This window comes from Pelodiscus sinensis, chromosome 13, assembly GCF_049634645.1.
Source record: "Pelodiscus sinensis isolate JC-2024 chromosome 13, ASM4963464v1, whole genome shotgun sequence".
Lineage (NCBI taxonomy): Eukaryota > Metazoa > Chordata > Testudines > Trionychidae > Pelodiscus > Pelodiscus sinensis.
The window spans coordinates 27,317,215-27,337,322 of record NC_134723.1 but is presented as its reverse complement, the minus strand read 5'-3'; the positions used below and the strand labels follow the sequence as shown (position 1 = coordinate 27,337,322).

At 42.5% G+C, this 20,108-nt stretch overlaps 1 protein-coding gene across 1 annotated transcript; it reads left to right on the top strand.

Moving 5' to 3' along the window:
- Positions 1 to 13,116: 13,116 nt before the first annotated feature.
- On the top strand, positions 13,117 to 16,362 carry LOC112543578 (UDP-N-acetylglucosamine transferase subunit ALG13-like). The gene is made up of 2 exons (XM_025178050.2): positions 13,117 to 13,277; positions 16,251 to 16,362. Exons 1-2 carry the CDS (start codon positions 13,117 to 13,119, stop codon positions 16,360 to 16,362), a joined length of 273 nt encoding a protein of 90 aa, XP_025033835.2.
- Positions 16,363 to 20,108: the final 3,746 nt, after the last annotated feature.

The window sequence follows — 20,108 nt, the reverse complement described above, 5'->3', positions numbered from 1 at the left end:
CCGAACGCCTCTTCAGTAGGCACTGACAGATGTTGATTATAGGACAAGAAGCTTAAACTGCACCTGGAGAGGTTTAGGTTGGACAATAGAAAAAAAACTTCCTAACTGTCAGGGTGATTAAACACTGGAATAAATTGCTTAGGGATGTTGTGGAATCTTGCTCTTTGGAGATGTACAAGAGCAGGTTGGATAGACATCTATCAGGGATGGTCTAGATGGTGCTTGGTCCTGCTGTGAGGGCAGGGGACCGGACTCAATGACCTCTCAAGGTCCCTTCCAGTTCTAGTGTTCTATGATTCTATGTGACCTCTGTGGGATTCTTCTCCCTTACCACATACGGCATTTATAGGGAATTGGCAACTGATTTCACAGAGGGAGCTGCATCAATTTCAGGACAGGCTGATAGCAATCTAAATAATCTGATAGTTGTACAGTGGCCTGTACGATGTGAGATGGCGATATCAGACTGGTTCCTACCAGCCAAATGTCTTTTTCCAAAATCCAAATTTAGTGCCATTGTCTCTGCAAAGTAGCCACGGACTGATAGCACCATGGGGAATGGAAAATCCAATTATCTCTAGTGGGAGTCCCTCTGGAGTAGGGGTCCTTAAACTTCATTGCACCACAACACCCTTCTGACAACAAAAATACAAGAAGACCCCAGGAGAAGGGACTGAAACTTGAGCCCCACCACCGCATGCGTTGTGGGAAGCCAAACCAAAACTTATACCCTAGCACCCTGGGCAGGGAGGCCAAAGCCCAAGGGGGGAGGCCTGTAATCTGAACCCAGATGTGCTACCCAGGGCCAAACCACTTGGGCTTCAGCCCCCAGGTGTCAGCAATTCTAATGCCAACCCTGACAAAGCCCATTAAAAAGGGGTTATGACTTACTTTGGGGTCCTGACACACAGAGCACCTCTTCTTTAGAGTACAGCTGAGGCAGATTCCCATTTCTGTTCCTACTGCCTAGGGTGTAACTTTTGCCTAGATTAAACACTTAAGTCTAACCACACCTGTCAATCCATAATTTTTACACAGACTGCATCCCATCTCACTTAAGAAAAATCAAGTAAACCAGTAGTTAAAGCTTCAGTTGCTGGCCATTTCCCTGTACAATTTTTCCACAGCTGGTCAGCATTTTAAATAAGGTACTGTGACAAAAACTATGGTTTCCACACTGAAAGTGAGAAGTGAAGTTACTGTAGTTGGAAGCATAGAAGATAAATAGGCAAACACACATGCTTTAGGCAGAGACAAAGAGGACAATTGTGAGTTCAGCAATGTTTTCCCTAGGGAAAGAGTAATGCAAAATAGTCTTGTTTTGACAGTAGCACATCTAGCACTAATCACTCTCCCAAACATAACAAACTTCTATTTTAGAGTTAAGCTGGTTAAACTGCAGCCAGTATGAATCTGACCATATATATTTGACTGAATTCTAGCAAGACTGATTATTAGACATATGACATTCTGGAATTACAAAACATCTGCTGATTTCTAATTAAGAGGGAAAACCACATTTGTAAAGTACATATGGACAAAGCTTTCCAAATTCATTACATATATAAAATAACTTCTCTTGATTATTTCTCCTTCTCCATCCCCCCCAAAAAATCCAAAATCCTGCCTATAGCTGAAAATTTCAGAACTTCCAACCGTGTGAAATTTATGTTGGACTGTCCACCATCTAGTGGCAACAAAAAGGATTAGAGGGCTGGAGCACATGACTTGCAAGGTTAGGCTGAGGGACTTGAGTTTAGTCAGTCTACAGAAGAGAAGAGTGAGAGGGGATTTGATAGCAGCCTTCAACTACCTGAAAGGGAGGTTCCAAAGAGAATGGAAAAAGGCTGTTCTCAGTAGTGACGGATGGCAGAACAAGGATCAATGATCTTAGGTTGCAGTGGGGGAGCTCTAGGCTGGATATTAGGAAAAACTAGGAATGTGGTGAAGCACTGGAATGGGTTACCTAGAGAGGTGGTAGAATCTCTGTTCTTAGAGGTCTTTAAGTCCCAGCTTGACAAAGCCCTGACTGGGATGATTTAGTTTGGATTGGTTCTGCTTTGGGCAGGGGGTTTGATTTGATGACCTCCTGAGGTCTCTTCCAACCCTAGAATTCTATGGTTTGTCTCTACATTATGGATTTTTTTGACATTGCCGGTGATAAAAAATCCTAAAGGTTAAAGAAACACAAGAAGAGAGTTAAATTTTTTTAGGCACAGATTCTGTTTGGATCAGAATCACTGAACAAATAAAAAAAGAGAACAGTTGCAGACTGGCTAGTTTGAGGAACATCAATTTGAGATTCCTGGGTGAAGCTGAAATATAAAAAAAATCACCACCTTCTGTTGCTGTTAGATTGCCCTCATGGAACAAGTTAGCTGTGACATGGCTCACCCCACCTGGACAGATGAACACATCAAAAAGTTGCCGTTGCTGTTGACACCTTTGGTGACAGCTATATAGGCTCAGGAACGAATGAACAGGCGCACCAAGCTTTCACCTCAGGGCATGTCTACGTTAGGAAATTATTTTGAAATTACTTATTTCAAGCTAATAACTCCCAAAATAATCATTTCAAAATAGCGTGTCCACACTATGGGGAAGCCTCAAAACTAGTTTGAGGCAGTCTTCATTAATGTGGACATACTACCTAAACAAAATAATGGCCTGGTTATTTTGAAATAATAACTCCTGCTTTCCTGAAGAATAATGATATTTCAAAATAGTTATTTTGAAATAACGGTAGTGTGGACACTCAGCTGTTGCCATTTCCAAATAACTACTCCCCAGGAATCACTGAGGAGTAATTAGTTTGAATTACTCTGGAGAGTAGTTATTTGGAAATGGCAACAGCTGAGTGTCCACACTACCGTTATTTCAAAATAACTATTTTGAAATATCATTATTCTTCAGGAAAGCAGGAGTTATTATTTCAAAATAACCAGGCCATTATTTTGAAATAACGGGCTTGCTAGTGTGGACGCTCTGCTTGTTACTTTGAAATAAGTGTAGACCAGGGCTCAGAGAAGAAAAGGCAGTGATGGAGGAACTAGTGCCATCAATGCCTGTGCTATAAGTTCTTTGTATCTATAGAACAGGTAAACTCCTCAGTGCCATGAGACTGGGACTTTTCAGAAGAAAAAGTCTTTTCATGCTAAAAGAAAACAGCATCAGGTTTGAGCCCAATTTTAAAAGACAGAGGGCAAGCAGAGTTCAAAATAATTAATGTCCACTTTAGAGGTGTGATAGAAATGTAGCCGTGTTAGTCTGGTGTAGCTGAAACAAAATACAGGACTATGTAGCACTTTAAAGACTAACAAGATGGTTTATTAGATGATTTAGATGATGAGCTTTCGTGGGCTAGACCCACTTCCTCAGATCAAATAGTGGAAGAAAATTGTCACAACCATATATACCAAAGAATACAATTAAAAAAAAGTGAACACATATGAAAAGGACAAATCACATTTCAGAACAGAAGAGGGATGTGGGGGGGAGGAGGGGAGGAAGGTAAATGTCTGTGAGCTAATGATATTAGAGGTGGGGAAAGGTAAATGTCTGTGAGCTAATGGTATTAGAGGTGATAATTGGGGAAGCTATCTTTGTAATGGGTAAGGTAGTTGGGGTCTTTTTTGAGCACGACACGTAGAGTGTCGAATCTTAGCATGAATGACAGTTCAGAGGATTCCCTTTCAAGTGCAGATTTGAAAGGCTTCTGGAGTAGGATGCAGGTAATTAAGTCGTTGAGACAGTGTCCTTTCTGGCTGAAATGGCAAGAAACTGTTTTTTCTTTGTGATCCTGTCTAATATCTGTTTTGTGGGCATTGATCCTTTGGCGAAGTGTCTGAGACATTTGTCCAATGTACATAGCAGACGGACACTTTCGGCACATGATAGCATAAATTATATTTCTGGATGCGCAGGAATATGTATTCTTGATCTTATAACTCACTTGGTTAGGCCCAATAATGGTGTCAGCAGAGTGAATATGTGGACAAAGCTGGCAACGGGGTTTGTTGCAAGGGAAGGTACTAGGGTTGGTATTAGTGTGGTATGTCCTGTGGTTGTTGGTAAGAATCATCTTGAGGTTAAGTGGTTGTGTATAGGAGACTATGGGTCTGTCTCCCAGAGCTTTAGAGGTCACGTAGAAGAGGAGGTATATGTCCCTCAGGCAGCTTTTGCTGCTACGAGTCTGAACATAGCACAGTTCTCAACACATCAGCTCCCTGTATCTAACTTTCTTGATTGCCTCCTAGTGGCTGGATATGGCACAACAGTCCTTTCCTCACCTCCACTTGTGTCTCCTGCAGGCTGTCGAACTAGGCTGGCAGGTCTTCAGTAGCTCAGCCCTTCAAGCTAGTCATACAAGCAAAACAAACCCTTTCGAAGACAGTTTTTGTTGTACTTTTTACTATTTGCCCTCATCAGGGTCTTCAGCCCTGGCTTTGGGCCCTTTAAATTCAATCTTGTGCCTTCCTTGGTATTTACACCACTTTGCTGGTGAAGGAATCCAGTCCTATTCACTATTCCAGATTCTAACACCTGCCACATACTTCTCACTTCAATTAGTTGCTGATGTTTTCTTGGACCTCTTCCCACCTTTATATGTTCACTCCTGACCTTCGGGTTAAAGTTCTCGAGTCCTCTTTCCCCCAACTTAAGAATATGCAGCCAGTCGAGAGAAGCCCCCTTCCTCGCCTCTCTTGTCCCAGAGCAATAAGACCATGCAGCTTCTTTTATCTGACCCTGCTGATTGGCTGCTTCCCTGAGACTTCTCTAGCTGGCCTAGAGGGCTCATCTTTACTATTCTTTTGCTGGGGCAGCCTGTAGGGAGCCACAAAGACTAAATAGAATCGTCACACAGTCCATCCACTGTGAAATGGAGTCTAACACACATTTAGAGTGTCAAAACAAAATGTAGTGAGAATGAGTTTGGAAATAACAAATGGATGGCAGCAGTAACTGCAAGAAGGATTTTGTAAGAGTAGGAATGTTAATGAAAGGGATTGAAAAGAGTAAAAATTAGTTTGATGCCTTTTGTGCCTGGCCAAATGTCTGTTTGAATGTGCAGCACTGACCTCTAATGGCTACACAATGTATCACACTTGTTCAGTGCTTTGCTGCTTTGTCAGTTTGCACTTTCTGCAGTTACTGGCACTTGTAGGGGTACGTCTAGAGTGCAGTGCTATTTCGGAATCCCGAAATAGCGATTCCGCATCTTTTGAACGAGACCGTTATTTCAAAATGGATTTTGAAATAACGGGCTCGCTATTCCGACATCCCTGTAACTCTCGTTCCACGAGGGCTAAGGGAGGTTTTGGAATAGTGGTTTATTTTGAAATTTGGTGCTGTGTAGACAGCACCAAATTTCTAAATAAGCTATTTCAAAATAAGATATATGCAATTTGAGCTATACAAATTGTGTCTTATTTCGACCTACGGGTGCAGTGTAGATGCACCTTAGTTAACTAAAGGTTTAAGCTATTCCCACGCTGCATGTACATTGTATAGCCAACAGTAGTGATCTCTATAGCTGGAGTTTTATTGAAAGGAGTAATTCTATTTGGAGCTTGCTTTGAGTAACTAATTGCTAATTACAAAATATTTAAATTTCCTTTGAGTATACACACCACAGAATATGTATGTACAGCATGTCTCTGTGCCTCTGAAAATGCACATATACCAACCCAGGGTCTGATTACACTTATACTAAACACAGCTACCTTTGAAGAGTAAAGCTCAGAGAATGTGATTTGCCTGGATGAAAATTAATTTAAAATAAAATAGATATATCCAAGGGATTGTGCAAAAATTTGAAATGGCATTGGACTCACATAGTGGATTGCAGCTGATGGAGTTTCTGGTAGCTGGGATACAGCAATATCATTTCAAAGAGAGCAAGGAACAGTGCCAAACTGTCACCAGATGAGGTTCCTTAGAGGATATGCAAGAAACTGGTTGCCAGGAAACGTCAGCCATATTGAACCTTCACAGCTATGATAGCTCTCCTTATGATATGTTACAGACTCCCTTTCAGCCCTTTACAGAGGACTGTATTTTGTCCACTATACAAATTATTTTGTTTGCTTTTCATTTTTCTGCATGTCTCTTATACTGAGTCTAAGATATTGTTTTCTTTTGGATTATTTGAGGTCCATTTTCCATTTCTGTAATACAGCATTTTTAGCAACATGTCTGAGAGGAAACTAAGCATCATGCGTACACAGCACACCAGATCCTCAGCTGGTAGAAATCAGCTAGTACAGGGTAAATACCAACTTCTGTTCCTGTGAGCCAAAGGAACAGATCACAGAGCACCAACACAGCTGTGCCGTACTATGGATACTTCAGCCCCAACATTAAAGAGTCATGAGACAGGCCTCAGAAAAATCACTAACTTGATTTAAAATATCAAATAAATAAAATTCTTTTTAATTGCTTGCTGGTATCAGAGATTTCAGGGCACTCAGTCACATTTTGCAACCCTGTGGACTAAAAAGTAACTTTTAAAAAAAGCTGAGATTCTCACATGCATCCAGGAGCTTTGACTTTAAGATAGACATAGAATAGTGCAAGGCTCACAAAGTCATGAGTTGGCAACACTTTTCAGGTCGTGGTCATGCACTCCCCCCGTCTTATGTAGAGGACTGAGTAATCCAATGAATTCTGCCCTTGCCCAGTTTCCCTATGCATCTTCTCCCACCTTCTCTCTCACTGCATAGTGTTCTCACTGATTTTGATTCCCTATACAAGGAGGAAAAATATTTGTACCTGTTTCTATGGAGAGCTTTGCATCAGAAAATGTACCCACATATGTATAATTTTAATTTGCAACATGTTTACAGTGAGCTAAGTATGCAACTTCTTCCACCCATTTCAATTTCCTTCCTGCATTCAGTATTTCATACATAAATTATTAAAAGCAGAATGGTAAGGGATCCATGGTGATAGGTCATCAACCTTGGATGTTTTACATTAAATAACTTGAGGACAGATTACGTTTGACAGGCTGGTGATATAAGGTCAAGACTTGGAAGGTGCTGAGCACAGTCAACAAACAGACAATGAAGGTGTTTAGCACCAAAAAAGAATCAGGTCCATTTTATATGGGGAAAAGAACTCTGTTGTGCTTTCCTAACTTTGAAACATGTTTTGATAACAGAGGTTTGATTAACGATTACAAAGAAATAAAAGTTACATCCATTTGGGACCAATGCTATTTCATAATTCATAACAGGTATGGGGTCTAGCGAAAGGTCAAGCTATTAGTTTTTTCCTTAGCAACGTGCAATATGTATTGTTTTTTAATGTGATTCCCTTAGAACACCTACAGGTATCATTCAATAGGGCTACGTCTAGACTGGCATGATTTTGCAGAAATACTTTTAACAGAAAAGTTTTTCCGTTAAAAGTATTTCCGCAAAAGAGCATCTAGATTGGCAAGGATGCTTTTGTGCAAAAAGTGCTTTTGTGCAAAAGCATCCGTGCCAATCTAGACGCACTTTTGCGCAAGAAAGTTCCGATGGCCATTTTAGCCATCGGGCTTTCTTGTGCAAAAAATTAAAATGCCTGTCTACACTGGCCCTGTTGCGCAAGTATTCTTGAGCAAGAGGGCTTATCCCTGAGTGGGAGCGTGAAAGTATTTGCACAAGAAGCACTGATTTTGTACATTACAAAGTCAGTGCTCTTGCGCAAATTCAAGCAGCGAGTGTAGACAGCTGGCAAGTTTTTCCGCAAAAGCAGCCACTTTTGCGCAAAATCTTGCCAGTCTAAACACATCCTAGGTGTTAAAATACAGCATAAAATGGTATCTGGTGAGATTATAGTTTTTCAGCCACAGACACACAAATGGCCAAAGCAATCTGTGATGGGGCATCTGAACCCTGCACTCCCGCCGAGACGCAGCCCCTGGCCCTCCCCTCCCCACCAACTGGAGAGAGATGGCCGAGGGGCTGGGGCTGGGGCTGGTGTAGCCCCCAGCTGCTGGTGGGAGATGGGCTTGTTTATCCCCAGAGACAGAGGAGTTGGTGAGCATAGCGAGCAGGGGGCACCGCCCCCTAGTGTAACCTAAAGCTTGTCAAATCTTTTATGTCTCCTTTTTGCACAGGATTTTTTGGGGTCAAGAAAGGGTCACCAGATACTAGTTTCCAGGAGAACATGCATAATTTGGGGGATTTATTTTTAGTTAATGCTCTCCAGCTGCAAGACCACATGCAGAACTGGAGTTATTTATGCTAAAAGAATCCAATTTCTAAATAAATTATAAACCCCAAAATTGAAACCATGTTTGTCTCTTGTCTTTCTATCTCCCATACCATTGTAATTTGAATGTATGTTGTTTTGGTATTGGCACAAGGCTTGCCTTTATTTTACCTTAAAGTAGTGAGTTAGGTCCCAGAAAAAGCTATTGCAGAAAAAGAGGAGCCAGAAAGCCTCAGCGGTCAATTACATTAGGGATATTAAAATCATTAACTGGTTAAAGGATAGCGCTTAATCAGTTAACTGTTTTAACCTAGGTCTTGCTGCCTGGCCTGCCCTGCCACATGGCCCTGCTGCAGCCATGAAGTCCTGCTGTAGCCATGGGGTCCCTCTGTTCCAGCACGGCATGGCTGACCACTGCCAGTGTTAACTGGCAAAGGCCTTACCAGTAAGTTTACAGGTTTACTGTTCAATATCTTTAAACTAAATGCACTGTTGTGGCATTACATTGCAAGTCTCACAATATTTGGTATTTTTCTTAAAGCCCCACTGCTGAAATAAAACATTGCAAAAGAATCTCAGCTTTCACGTTAATTTTTTTTTTCAGAGAAGAGCTTGGAAGAGTGCCTCAAGAACATCTTTGAATCATAGAACACTAGAAGTGGAAAGGACCTCGAGAGGTCATCGAGTCCAGTCCCCTGCCCTCACAGTAGGACCCAGTACCCTCTAGACCAGGAGTGTCCAAACTTTTTTCAAAGAGGGCCAGATTTGATGAAGTGAACATGCGTGAGGGCCGACCATTTTGCCTGACATTCTTTGAAACATTAAAATTAAATGCAAATTAACTATTTTATGCAAAGTTTATTGCAAACGGCATACTTTTCATTTCGTCACATGGATGATAAATCTAAACAGGTGTTAAATCACTCTGCCTTTCATATCTGAAGGCCAGATGAAAAAAAAAATCCAGGAAGCTGAAATATATGTCAGGAACATTGTAAAGTACATTGCATATTTTTGGTAATAAAGGTTGTCTGTCAACTTTTAAGTTCAAAAAATATGAACAGGAACATAACACAAAGTATACATGTTGTGTCCAAATATATTTATAACTGATTTAGACCAACTGACATTAACTGAGATTTTACAATGTATTCATCTCAATACATATGGATTCGTTGGGGGCCATAAAAGATAGATATTGCCAAATTATCTGGGGGGCCGTATTAAACCGGAACACGGGCCGCAATTGGCCCGCGGGCCGGACTTTGGACATGCCTGCTCTAAACCATCCCTGTGAGAGGTCTATCCAACCTGCTCTTAAATATCTCCAGAGATAGAGGTTCCACTAGCTCCCTAGGCAATTTATTCCCATGTTTAACCACCCTGAGAGGAAGTTTTTCCTAATGTCCAGCCTAAACCTCCCTTGCTGCAGTTTAAGCCCATTGCTTCTTGTCCTATCCTTAGAGGGCAAGGAGAACAATTTTTCTCCCTCCTCCTCATGACACCCTTTTTAGATACTTGAAAACCACTAACATGTCCCCTCTCAGGCTTCTCCTTTCCAAACTAAACAAGCCCAGTTCTTTCAGTAGTCCTTCATAGGTCATGTTCTCTAGACCGTTATCATTCTTTTGCTCTTCTCTGGACCGTCTCTAATTTCGCCACATCTTTCTTGAAATGTGCCCAGAACTGGACACAATACTCCAATTGAGGCCTGATCTTCTGGGGTCAAAAATCATTATGCAAAGAAAAAGAACCTAAAAAGTATGATTTTTTTTAAAAAACTTGTGATTTGTAAGCCAATATCATGATTTGGGGGGCCCGACTCATGATTTTCAATAGGGTTAGCCATGTTGTAAATATCTTAGGACAAATATAAATGGCTGAAGTTGCAGGTTCGCTCAATGGTACCAGGACATCCATCAGAGTACTTGGGACCAAGACCCACTGCTCTGAGAAAGTATAAAGACACTGAATGTTACTCGATCATTCTTCAGATTTCCTTATTTGTACTTTATTTCCTCATTTTACTTTCTTATGTTTACTAGAACTACACTTCTAATACGTATTATGTTACTCATCTAAGTACTCAGGGTTTTCTTCATATACAATAGGTCCCAAAAACAACTTTATTAAAAACCATTTATGGACTGGGTGTTTTGTTCTTGTCGGCTCTTACTACTGTTATAGCACCACTGACGGAGAAGGGACAAATTTACCTCATTTTGAGGAGCTTGAGAAATCAATGCTCACCAGAATATATCTATTAAAATCACACTTGTTCGCACATATACATCGAAACATAATATTGTTATTTTGATACGCAGTCCCAGCCCTATATTTCTGATTGGATGGTGGAGAATGACATTGGTATGAACTATGTTAGGACGGTTAGTATTTTCCTTTTGAAACATTGTAATAGTTAAGGTAGTTTAGCTCCTCCCCAGAGGATCATAGAATCCTAGGACTGGAAGAGACCTCGAGAGGTCATCGAGTCCAGTCCCCTGCCCTCATGGCAGGACCAAATATTGTCTAGACCATCCCTGATAGACATTTATCTAACCTACTCTTAAGTATCTCCAGAGATGGGGATTACACAACCTCCCTGGGCAATTTATTCCAGTGTTTGACTACCCTGACAGTTAGGAACTTTTTCCTAATGTCCAACCTAAACCTCCCTTGCTGCAGTTTAAGCCCATTGCTTCTTGTTCTATCCTCAGAGGCCAAGATGAACAAGTTTTCTCCCTCTTCCTTATGACACCCTTTTAGATACCTGAAAACTGCTATCATGTCCCCCCTCAGTCTTCTCTTTTCTAAACTAAACAAACCCAATTCTTTCAGCCTTCCCTCATAGGTTATGTTCTCTAGACCTTTAATCATTCTTGTTGCTCTTCTCTGGACCCTCTCCAATTTCTCCACATCTTTCTTGAAATGCGGTGCCCAGAACTGGACACAATACTCCAACTGAGGCCTACCCAGGGCAGAGTAGAGCTGAAGAATGACTTCTCGTGTCTTGCTCACCACACACCTGTTAATGTGGTATGTTAGGATAGGTGGTTTGCTCTGAATAGAGACAACTGAAGACAGGTGTCAGCCGGGACTACAGGAGGGGTGGGAAAAAAAGGCAAGGAAATTAAAAGAAACAAAGTAGTCAAGAAGACAGTAGCAAGTTCCAGTGGGAGCAGGAGCAGTAGAATTAAAGGGTACGTCTACACATAGAAGAGATGGAGATGTGACTCAGCTTGAGGACACATATACATGATAACTCTTATTGAGCTATTGCACAAAAAAATAATGTAGTCATGGCAGCAAAAGGGCTAACTACGTCTGTGAAAGAAACTAGGTATGCATGTACTTATAGTAACGAGTCCATCGTGCTGTTCATACAGCCATGGTTACATTCTGTTTTTAGCATGCTAGGTAACTGAGATCCATACGTTGGGAATCACACTCCTAGCTCAACAGAGCTATGGGGTGGGGGAACTATCATTGTATCTTCCCCTATCTCCTTCTGTACATCCCCTGCCCCTCAGGTTGCTCTTGCTCCCACAGTCTCCCCCCAGCCTCCCTTTCCCACATCCCCGCTTTTCCTCCATGTGACTCCCCTCAGAGTTTCCCTCCACGGCATCCCTGCTCCCATCTGCCCCAGTAAGTCTCCCCTGAATCCCCCCAACCTCTCTTCAGCACCTCCTGTATCCCCCTCCTGCCTCTGCCTCACACAACCCTGTTCCCCCTCGCCCACCTTATCTGACCCTTTGCTTCTCTTCAGCCCCTCTTCTTCCTCCCCCCCCCCCCCCTCCAGCTGGCTCTCCCCACTCAGCACACACTGGGAGCTGGCCGCACAACTGGGAGCTGGCAGCAGATCATCCTAGCCAGCTCCATTGGGAGCAGCCCAGGACCAAACCCTTCCCCTGCAGCCCCAGGGCACCGGGAGGGGGGAAGGGAGCGGTGTCTCATTTGCCTGCCTGCCTTGGGGCAGAGGGTGGGCCAGACAGGGGCTGGCCAGGCTGGGGGACGCTGCCCTGGGAGAGGCTCCTGGGGAGCAGCAGGACTGGCCCTGCTGGAGATTCCCCCTCCTGGCTGCAGACTGGGCTCTGGGGGCCCAGCAGCAACCTCCTGCTGGGAATCGGGGATCTGGTCTGGAGCCTGGCCTCAGATTCACCCTGAGCAGTGGCTGCAAGTTGCTTCGTGCTGCAGGGGCCCAGCCCAGCCCTGACTCCCAGAGCCCTTGCCTGCTGCTGCTGGGTTCTAGAGAGCAATCCGCCATGCTCCCGCCCCGGGCTTGGGCAACATCCTCCGCATCAAGGCAGCATCATGCAGAGAATCCAGCACGGCGCAGGGAGAAGAGACAATCCCGGAGAGAGGAGAGGTGGGGGTTCTGTACCAAACCTATGGATCTGTGCTAGTCCCTAAGTTTAAAATTTTAAGCAAAGCATCCATTCAAACCAAATGTCAGTGGGCTCAAACAGTACAATGAGGCTGTGTCTAGACTGGCAAGTTTTTCCGGAAAATCATCAGTGCTTTTCCGGAAAAACTATGCTGCTCCCGTTCGGACAAAAGTCTTTTTCCGAAAGACTTTTGCGCAAAGGGGCCAGTGTAGACAGCACAGTACTGTTTTCCGCAAAAAAGCCCCAATTGTGAAAAAGGCGATTGGGGCTTTTTTGCGGAAAACCGCGTCTAGATTGGTCACGGACGCTTTTCCGCAAAAAGTGCTTTTGCGAAAAAGCATCCTGCCAATCTAGACGCGCTTTTCCAAAAATGCCTTTAACGGAAAACTTTTCCGTTAAAAGCATTTTCGGAAATTCATGCCAGTGTAGACGTAGCCTGGGAGTGTGACCGGAGGAAACAGTTCAGGGTGAATTGTTTTTTACTGAGAGTGTAAGGTGAAACATGGATACATATGTGTAAATAGTGTTCATGTTACTGATTTCTTCTGTAGGTGCAGGCACACGATTGGAGACACTGGAAAAAGGAAAACCACTCCTGGTGGTTGTAAATGAAAAGCTGATGAACAATCATCAGCTAGAATTAGCCAGGCAACTCTACAAAGATGGACACCTCTTCTATTGCACGTGTAGGTACGTCAGATCTTTTCACATCATTTGTGCCTCTATCTAAGAGTACAGTCACTGTTCGCACTTTGTTTTCTTAGAAGAAATTGACAGCAGCCATCTTGTCTGAACAAATATTATTAGTGGTAATATTCAGACAGTGTTTAGGAGCCCCAGTCATGAACTAGGTCCCCATTGTGCTAGGTGTAAGGTGTTCACCATTGTATGTTACAGTGTCACAACACACAGATTTACTAGAAAAACAAAAACAAACTCTTCTCTGCAACTACATCAAAGGCAAAAATCAGTAACTTTTCCTCAAACAGACTAGGGATGTAAATCATATTTAATAGCGTTTTACTGGTTAACTGAGGGGAGGTGGGGCTGGAACCCGTTTTCCCCCACCACAAGCAGGGGCTGTTCCAACCTGGCCAGAGTAGCGGCAGGAGGGTCACTCCAGCCTGGGGTGACAGGGGGTGGGGAACTCTGCCTGCCCTGCATGGGCTGAGTGCTAGCAATCCCATGCGGGGGCTGGCGGGGCTGGAGCAGCCCTCCAAGTTGGCTGCTCCCAGGTGCCAATTAACTGTTAAGGGTGATGCTTAAGGGGTAACTGGTTACCCATTCACATACCTAAAATAGTGACTAGATTGGACATAGCTCCCTCCAGGGCTAGTCTACCACTGCCACATATTTTTGCCAGGGTAGATTACTAGAGTTATGCTTGGTGCAGCATTCACCAAACTCTTGAAAATCTGGTTCCAGGGTTATCATTTTCGAAGGCAATACTTGATTCCCAATAAATCAGTGGTGGGCAACCTGCAGGCATATATCTGTGATGTGTGGCCTATGAGACGTTTTGCTGAGTGTTAGCAGTAAGGATGTTAAGTATGGGGTATTGGAATAGTCGATGATTTTTGTATCGACTATTCAATTAGTCAATAGGGCGTCTTCGCCTTTGAAGTGTAGCAACAGCCCCTAAGGCTGTTGCTATGCTTCAAAGGAGAAAGCGCCAAAGCCCAGAGTCAGCTGGGGACTGAACCCGAGCTCCGCACGGCACTGTCGCACTGAAATGCTGTGAGGAGCCTGACACTGGGCTCCTTGCAGCATTTCAAAGTGGCAACGCCATGTGGAGCCCGGGGCCAGCTAGGGAGTCCAGCTGATCCTGGGCTTCACGCGGCATTTCGAAGTGGCACTAGCCCAAAGTGGACTCCCCTGCTGATCCTGGGCTCCATGCGGTGCTGCGCTTTGAAATGCCAACATGAGAAACCTTATACCAGGATCCCCGTGATATTCAAAGTGGCAGTGCTGCATGGAGCAGCTGAACCTGGGCTCCATGTGGCACTATTGCTTGAAAGTACCCTCCTCCCCCCACCCCCGCCTCTATCTGATAGAGGCAGCAAAGGTGGGGAAGCAACTAGTCGACTATCGTTTGGACTAGTCTTTCACATCCTTAGTTAGCAGGTTTGCCAGATTCTGGTGGTTTTCATCTATGCAGGTTTTCTTCCCTATCAGTATTACTAAAGTCACAAGTACATAAAGCAAGGTGCTTGATGATTGCACACAACATTGATTGTGAATCTTGCGCCTCTTCTGCATCCAATCAGTGTTGCTACAGTTCACTCCGCTACCCTTTCCTAGGAGAACGTCTTGGTTACAACAATCTTGCAGCCCACTGAGATGAAGGAGGGCCACTCATGTGCTCCACTCAGTAGCCTAGATTGCCCATCGCTACATTAAATGATGAACACTGTAAACAGAGCAAAAGTGAAGGAATTTGTATTGTTATTCAAACTGTTAGGAAAAATCAAATACATCCTCTGAAGTCGGCAGAAAGCAGCACTGGTCTATAGATCTAAGTAACATACCTTGTAAGATAGCAAAAGGCAGTGTCTCTTCAGAAGCTTCTGTTTGAAAGTATTTAGATCTTCATGTTAAGTACAACCTTAAAACACTGTCAAAAGTTTGGGTTGATCAACAATTCTCTCTCTGATTAGGATAGTGAATAACCATTTAGATCTGATAAGTTCTCTTGTCTTGCACATTCATTGTTCCTGCTGTCAACTTAATTCTAACACCTAGTCAAGACTCTGTGTGGCTGTCTGTTGGGGGACCTTAGGAGGGTAAAAACAGAATACAGATTGGGTATTGTGAAATGCATTTAAAAGTGTCTTAATTTTAATAGTTATCTTATTACTTATATAGTTCATGGTTCTCTTTATGAATAAAATTATATGAGCTCCCCCTCAAAGATCTTAAACTTAATATACGCACAAATAACAGTGAATATTCTTGTCCTTCCTTAGTGGAAATTATTCCGGAAAAATTAAGGGAGAATGAGAAGGCTTTAGGATACATGCTATATTTCTTTTAGGATTCGTGTTTGGGAATTTTGGGTTATCATGGTAATTTTTTATGTTTTGGTAAATTTAAAATTACTATCACGAGACAAATAAATAACTGAGTGAAAATATTTAGTGGAAGAATTTTGAGAAGTGATCTGACAGACAGATAAAATAGAGAGTGTGGGGTTGCTTTTGACCTGGGACAAGCCCTCTGAATCTGGCTCTACTTTTAAAGGAAAACCCATTGGTCATGTGCTGAAATAGTTTACATTTCATGATACTATGGTGTCTTTTTTTCCTTCCAGGGTGTGCTCTTGTTGCTGATCTAATGCCAAAGAGAGTCATGTATTTAAGGCAGAATTAGAAACAGTGAAAGACAGAATACCCCCTTTGTAGCATTCCCTGTAAGCGGTGTGCTTGTGCAGACACTCAAGAGAAGATTAAATGAAACATAATTGATTAGCAGAGTGTTCACTGATAGGTTTTTGTTTCTATTGGTGGAGCACATTTGCACATGCATCAGTGCACATAGAAAAAACTTATTCCATACATGAATGGAAAAAATCTGCACATGGGTAGAAAAGATTAGAGGAAACATTGCCCCTGTGTAAAGTATTTAATTGTTCATATCGCTTTTGTTGTTGCTCTGTTTTTATAGCACCCTTTTGGAGTCATTGAAGTCAATTGATTTGTCAAGACTGAAACCCTTTCCTCCTGGAAAGCCGGAAGAGTTTGCTGCATTCTTGGATAGCGTTATTGGATTTGAATAACTAATCCAGAAAAATAAATGTCTGTCTGTGGTCAGATTCTTTTACTGTCACTTTTTTTAATAGGAAAATCAATTTATTAAAACCAACACTTTTTGTACCAACTCAACATAAATTATCTTAATTTATAATGATGTGCCTTCCTATGTCATCTCTATGTCAACACATAATTTTGTACTTGTCATAGCATCAAAAAAACAGAGCAAGGGGTTGGATGTATATTTTTGTGAATAAATACATACAAACTTAATTTTATTGTATTATGTTTGCTATGTGGGCATTAATAAACATTCACACAACAAACAGGACTTGTTCTTGGTTAAATACACTTTTGTTTGGCATGATTTGGGAAAATATAGACTATTCAGTCATAACATTCTTGCAGTATTGAAGACCCTCCCAGACTAGGTAAATATGTTTTATTTGAAATCATGTTAGCAAATGCAATTTTAAAAATACAATATAAAACAGGACTTTTCACCTAGTGCAGACAAGGCAAGGTTTGCTTACATGTATTATGTGTTCATGGACAGTCCTAACCTCTTGTTTTTTCTATTACAGACATGGTTTAAATGTTTTCTGGAATCCAGAATTAATTTATTTATAGAGCTGTAGGTCTGTGTCAGAGGTTGAAGTGACAATAATTCCACCAAACTGAGAACAGGAAGGACATCTTATAAGAATGAAGACAATATTCTTTTGGAAGGCTCGTCTATAGTATATATATGCATACATATACACAAAGCACCAATGAAATACAGCATCCTCCAAGGTGAGGATGTGGTAACCAACAAGTACAGAGGTTCCCAAGCACCGGTCTGCAGTACTCTGCCAGGCCATGCTCCCAGCTATGTGCCTAGGGTTGCCAGATGGCTTCAACAAAAATACCGGACACACTTGACATTACATCACAATCTACATTACATCTTATTTAGAAAATACCAGACATTTATATTTTCTCAATTTGTTTCCCAAATAGAAAGCTCAAACACTGGACTATCCGGTTCAAAACCGGACACCTGGCAACCGTATGGGCTACGTCTGGAGCCAGGCCACGGTGAGATTGTCCCTACTGAGGTAGTCTCATCATGGCTGCAGTTCCAGCTCTGTGGCAGCCATGCGGCCCAGCTGGTGGGGCAGAGTGGTGGGTGGCTGCTCCAGGAGGTGGGGCTGCTCTTGGGGCAGCCAGTTCACATGGCCAAAAGGGGCTGCTTTGGGGCAGCTAGGCTGTGTGGCGGAGCGGGGCTGCTTTGGGGCAGCTAGGCTGTGTGGCAGAGCGGGGCTGCTTTGGGGGAAGCTGGGCTGCACTGAGCCCTGGGGATTGGCTCGGGGACCTCCTAGCAGGGCAGCTGGGGTGGGGTGAAGGGACAAGATGGGAGAAGCCCTCCGAGCCGGAGTCAGCACCCTGCTGTTTTCAGACCAGCCTCTCCCTGGCTTAGTCCCCCTTTTCTTTCCCTCTCTCCAAAAAATAGTGAAAACCAGAATTATTCTGCAAAGCATACCATCTGTTTAACAATGTAAGATTCTGATCTTCCCATCCACACAATGACATGTATTGTGTGCATACAGATACAATGTAAAATAACACGTGACCACTTAAAATCAATTACCACAATAAATACACAAATATGCAAATACATTAATTACTATAATAATATGCAAATATTTCAGTGCTGGTCTGCCAAATGGTTTTGAATGAGTTTGCTGATCCACGGTATAAAAAGGGGTTGGGAACCACCTAACTAGTATACTTCACAGTGCACAGCAGATGAGGAGGAAAACTGTAATCCAAGCACACCTGGAAATATCACCATTGTTTTAAAAAAAAATGCAATTGGTTCTTTACTATCTATGGAGAAAAAACAGAACCTTGCTTTTAAAAAATGATTTAAAATAAACTATATTTCTAAATTTTAATCAGGGCTAAACAAGTTTTTTTGTTGTTGTTAAACCCGTGGTCACATATCCCCAGACATCCACACTGTTAAATAGGTTCAAAGCCAGGACCTTCAGCTCTAAGGCTACATCTACACTGCAGGCTTCTTGCTCAAGAACTGATTTGCACAAGAGTTCTTGCGCAAAAATGTGTCCACACTGCCATGTGCTTTTGCGCAAGAGATGTGCTTTTGCACAAGAGCGTCCATGGCAGTGTGGACGTTCTCTTGTGCAAGAAAGCTCTGATGGCCATTTTAGCCATAGAGGTTTCTTGCGCAAGAAACCCCTGTTGCCCATCCACACTGTCTTCTTGCGCAAGAACTCTTGCGCAAGAGGGATTATTCCTCGTAAAGCCTTCTCTTCTGATGCTTTACTGTAAATTTACTTGCACAAGAACACATGTGCAGTGTAGACACTCCTCAAGTTTTTGGGCAAGAATGGCCATTCTTGTGCAAGAAGCCTACAGTGTAGACATAGCCTTAGGAGTGCCCCGAGGCTGGCTGCGGCAGCTGGCACCCCAGGCGGAAGGCGCAATTGGCGCCCTCGTCTGCACGGCTGTCAATGGCCATGACGTAACCACGGGCCGCCCCTGCATAGCCTAAAAGAATCTATCACTTGAGGCAAGGCAAGCTGACTCTAGTCTAGAGCCTTGGTCTCAATGTAAAGTTAATGACATAACTTGAGTGCTGGCCCCAGATCAAATCCAGTCCATATAGAAAAACCATTAACTCGAGCTATCTTATTACTAGAGCAAGGAGGCGGGCCTGGTTTTCCCAGCCCACGAAGGTTTAAAACAATTGAAATTTATCCTGCCCCAAACTGAGACAAATTATAAATCTAGTGTTGTTTATTAACTGAATGGGGGAGGGAGTGCTATGTGGGAGGGGAGTTTGGGCGGAGGGAGTCAGGTAAAATGACATGTTTCCTTTTGATAATTCCAAAACTTTTTTTTCTTATTTCAGCTTTTGTTTTTGAATCTTTCTTTTTTGAGGTTATACATTAATTTTTCAAAACAAAAAGTTGTTTTAAACAAAAAATAAAATTTTGTTTAAGAACAGAACATTTTGGCAATTTCAAACTGCGTTTTAAAATTTAAAAAATTCAAATTTGGAAATTTGTTAAAACCAGCCCTTTCCCACAAAGTATCAGTTTTGACAAATCAGTATTTTTCAACGAAAAACATTTATTTGGAAAACTCCACACCAGCTGTACTTATTACTTAATTATTCAAAAGTCATGTATGGAAACTTTTCACCAGGAGGCATACCTGGGTGGTCGATAAATGCCTTTGATGTCCACACCCGCGCGTCCAGACTACCGCGCTGAGCCGACAAACAGCTGATCGGCTCAGCACGGCAGCCATGTAAATTTAAATGAAGCGGCGATTATTTAAATCGCTGCTTCATTTTCCTATGCCTGGTAGCCTAATCTACATGCCTCTGGCGACAGAGGCATGTAGTCTAGACGTACCCGGAATGTCCTTTCATGGACTGATAACTGGTTAAAAAAGACAGAAAACAAAGGGTGGGAATAACTGGTAAGTTTTCTGAGTGGAGAGAGGTAACTAGTGGGGTCTCCCAAGGTTCTATCCTGGGACCAATCCTCTTCAACTTATTTATAAATGATTTAGAGAAAGGAGTAAACAGTGATGTGGTAAAATTTGCAAATGATATGAAACTGCTCAATATAGTTAAGATCAAAGCAAACTGTGAAGAGCTTTAAAAAAGATCTCACCAAACAAAGTGACTGGGCAACAAAATGGCAAATGAAATTTAATGTTGATAAATGTAAAGTAATGCACATTGAAAAACATA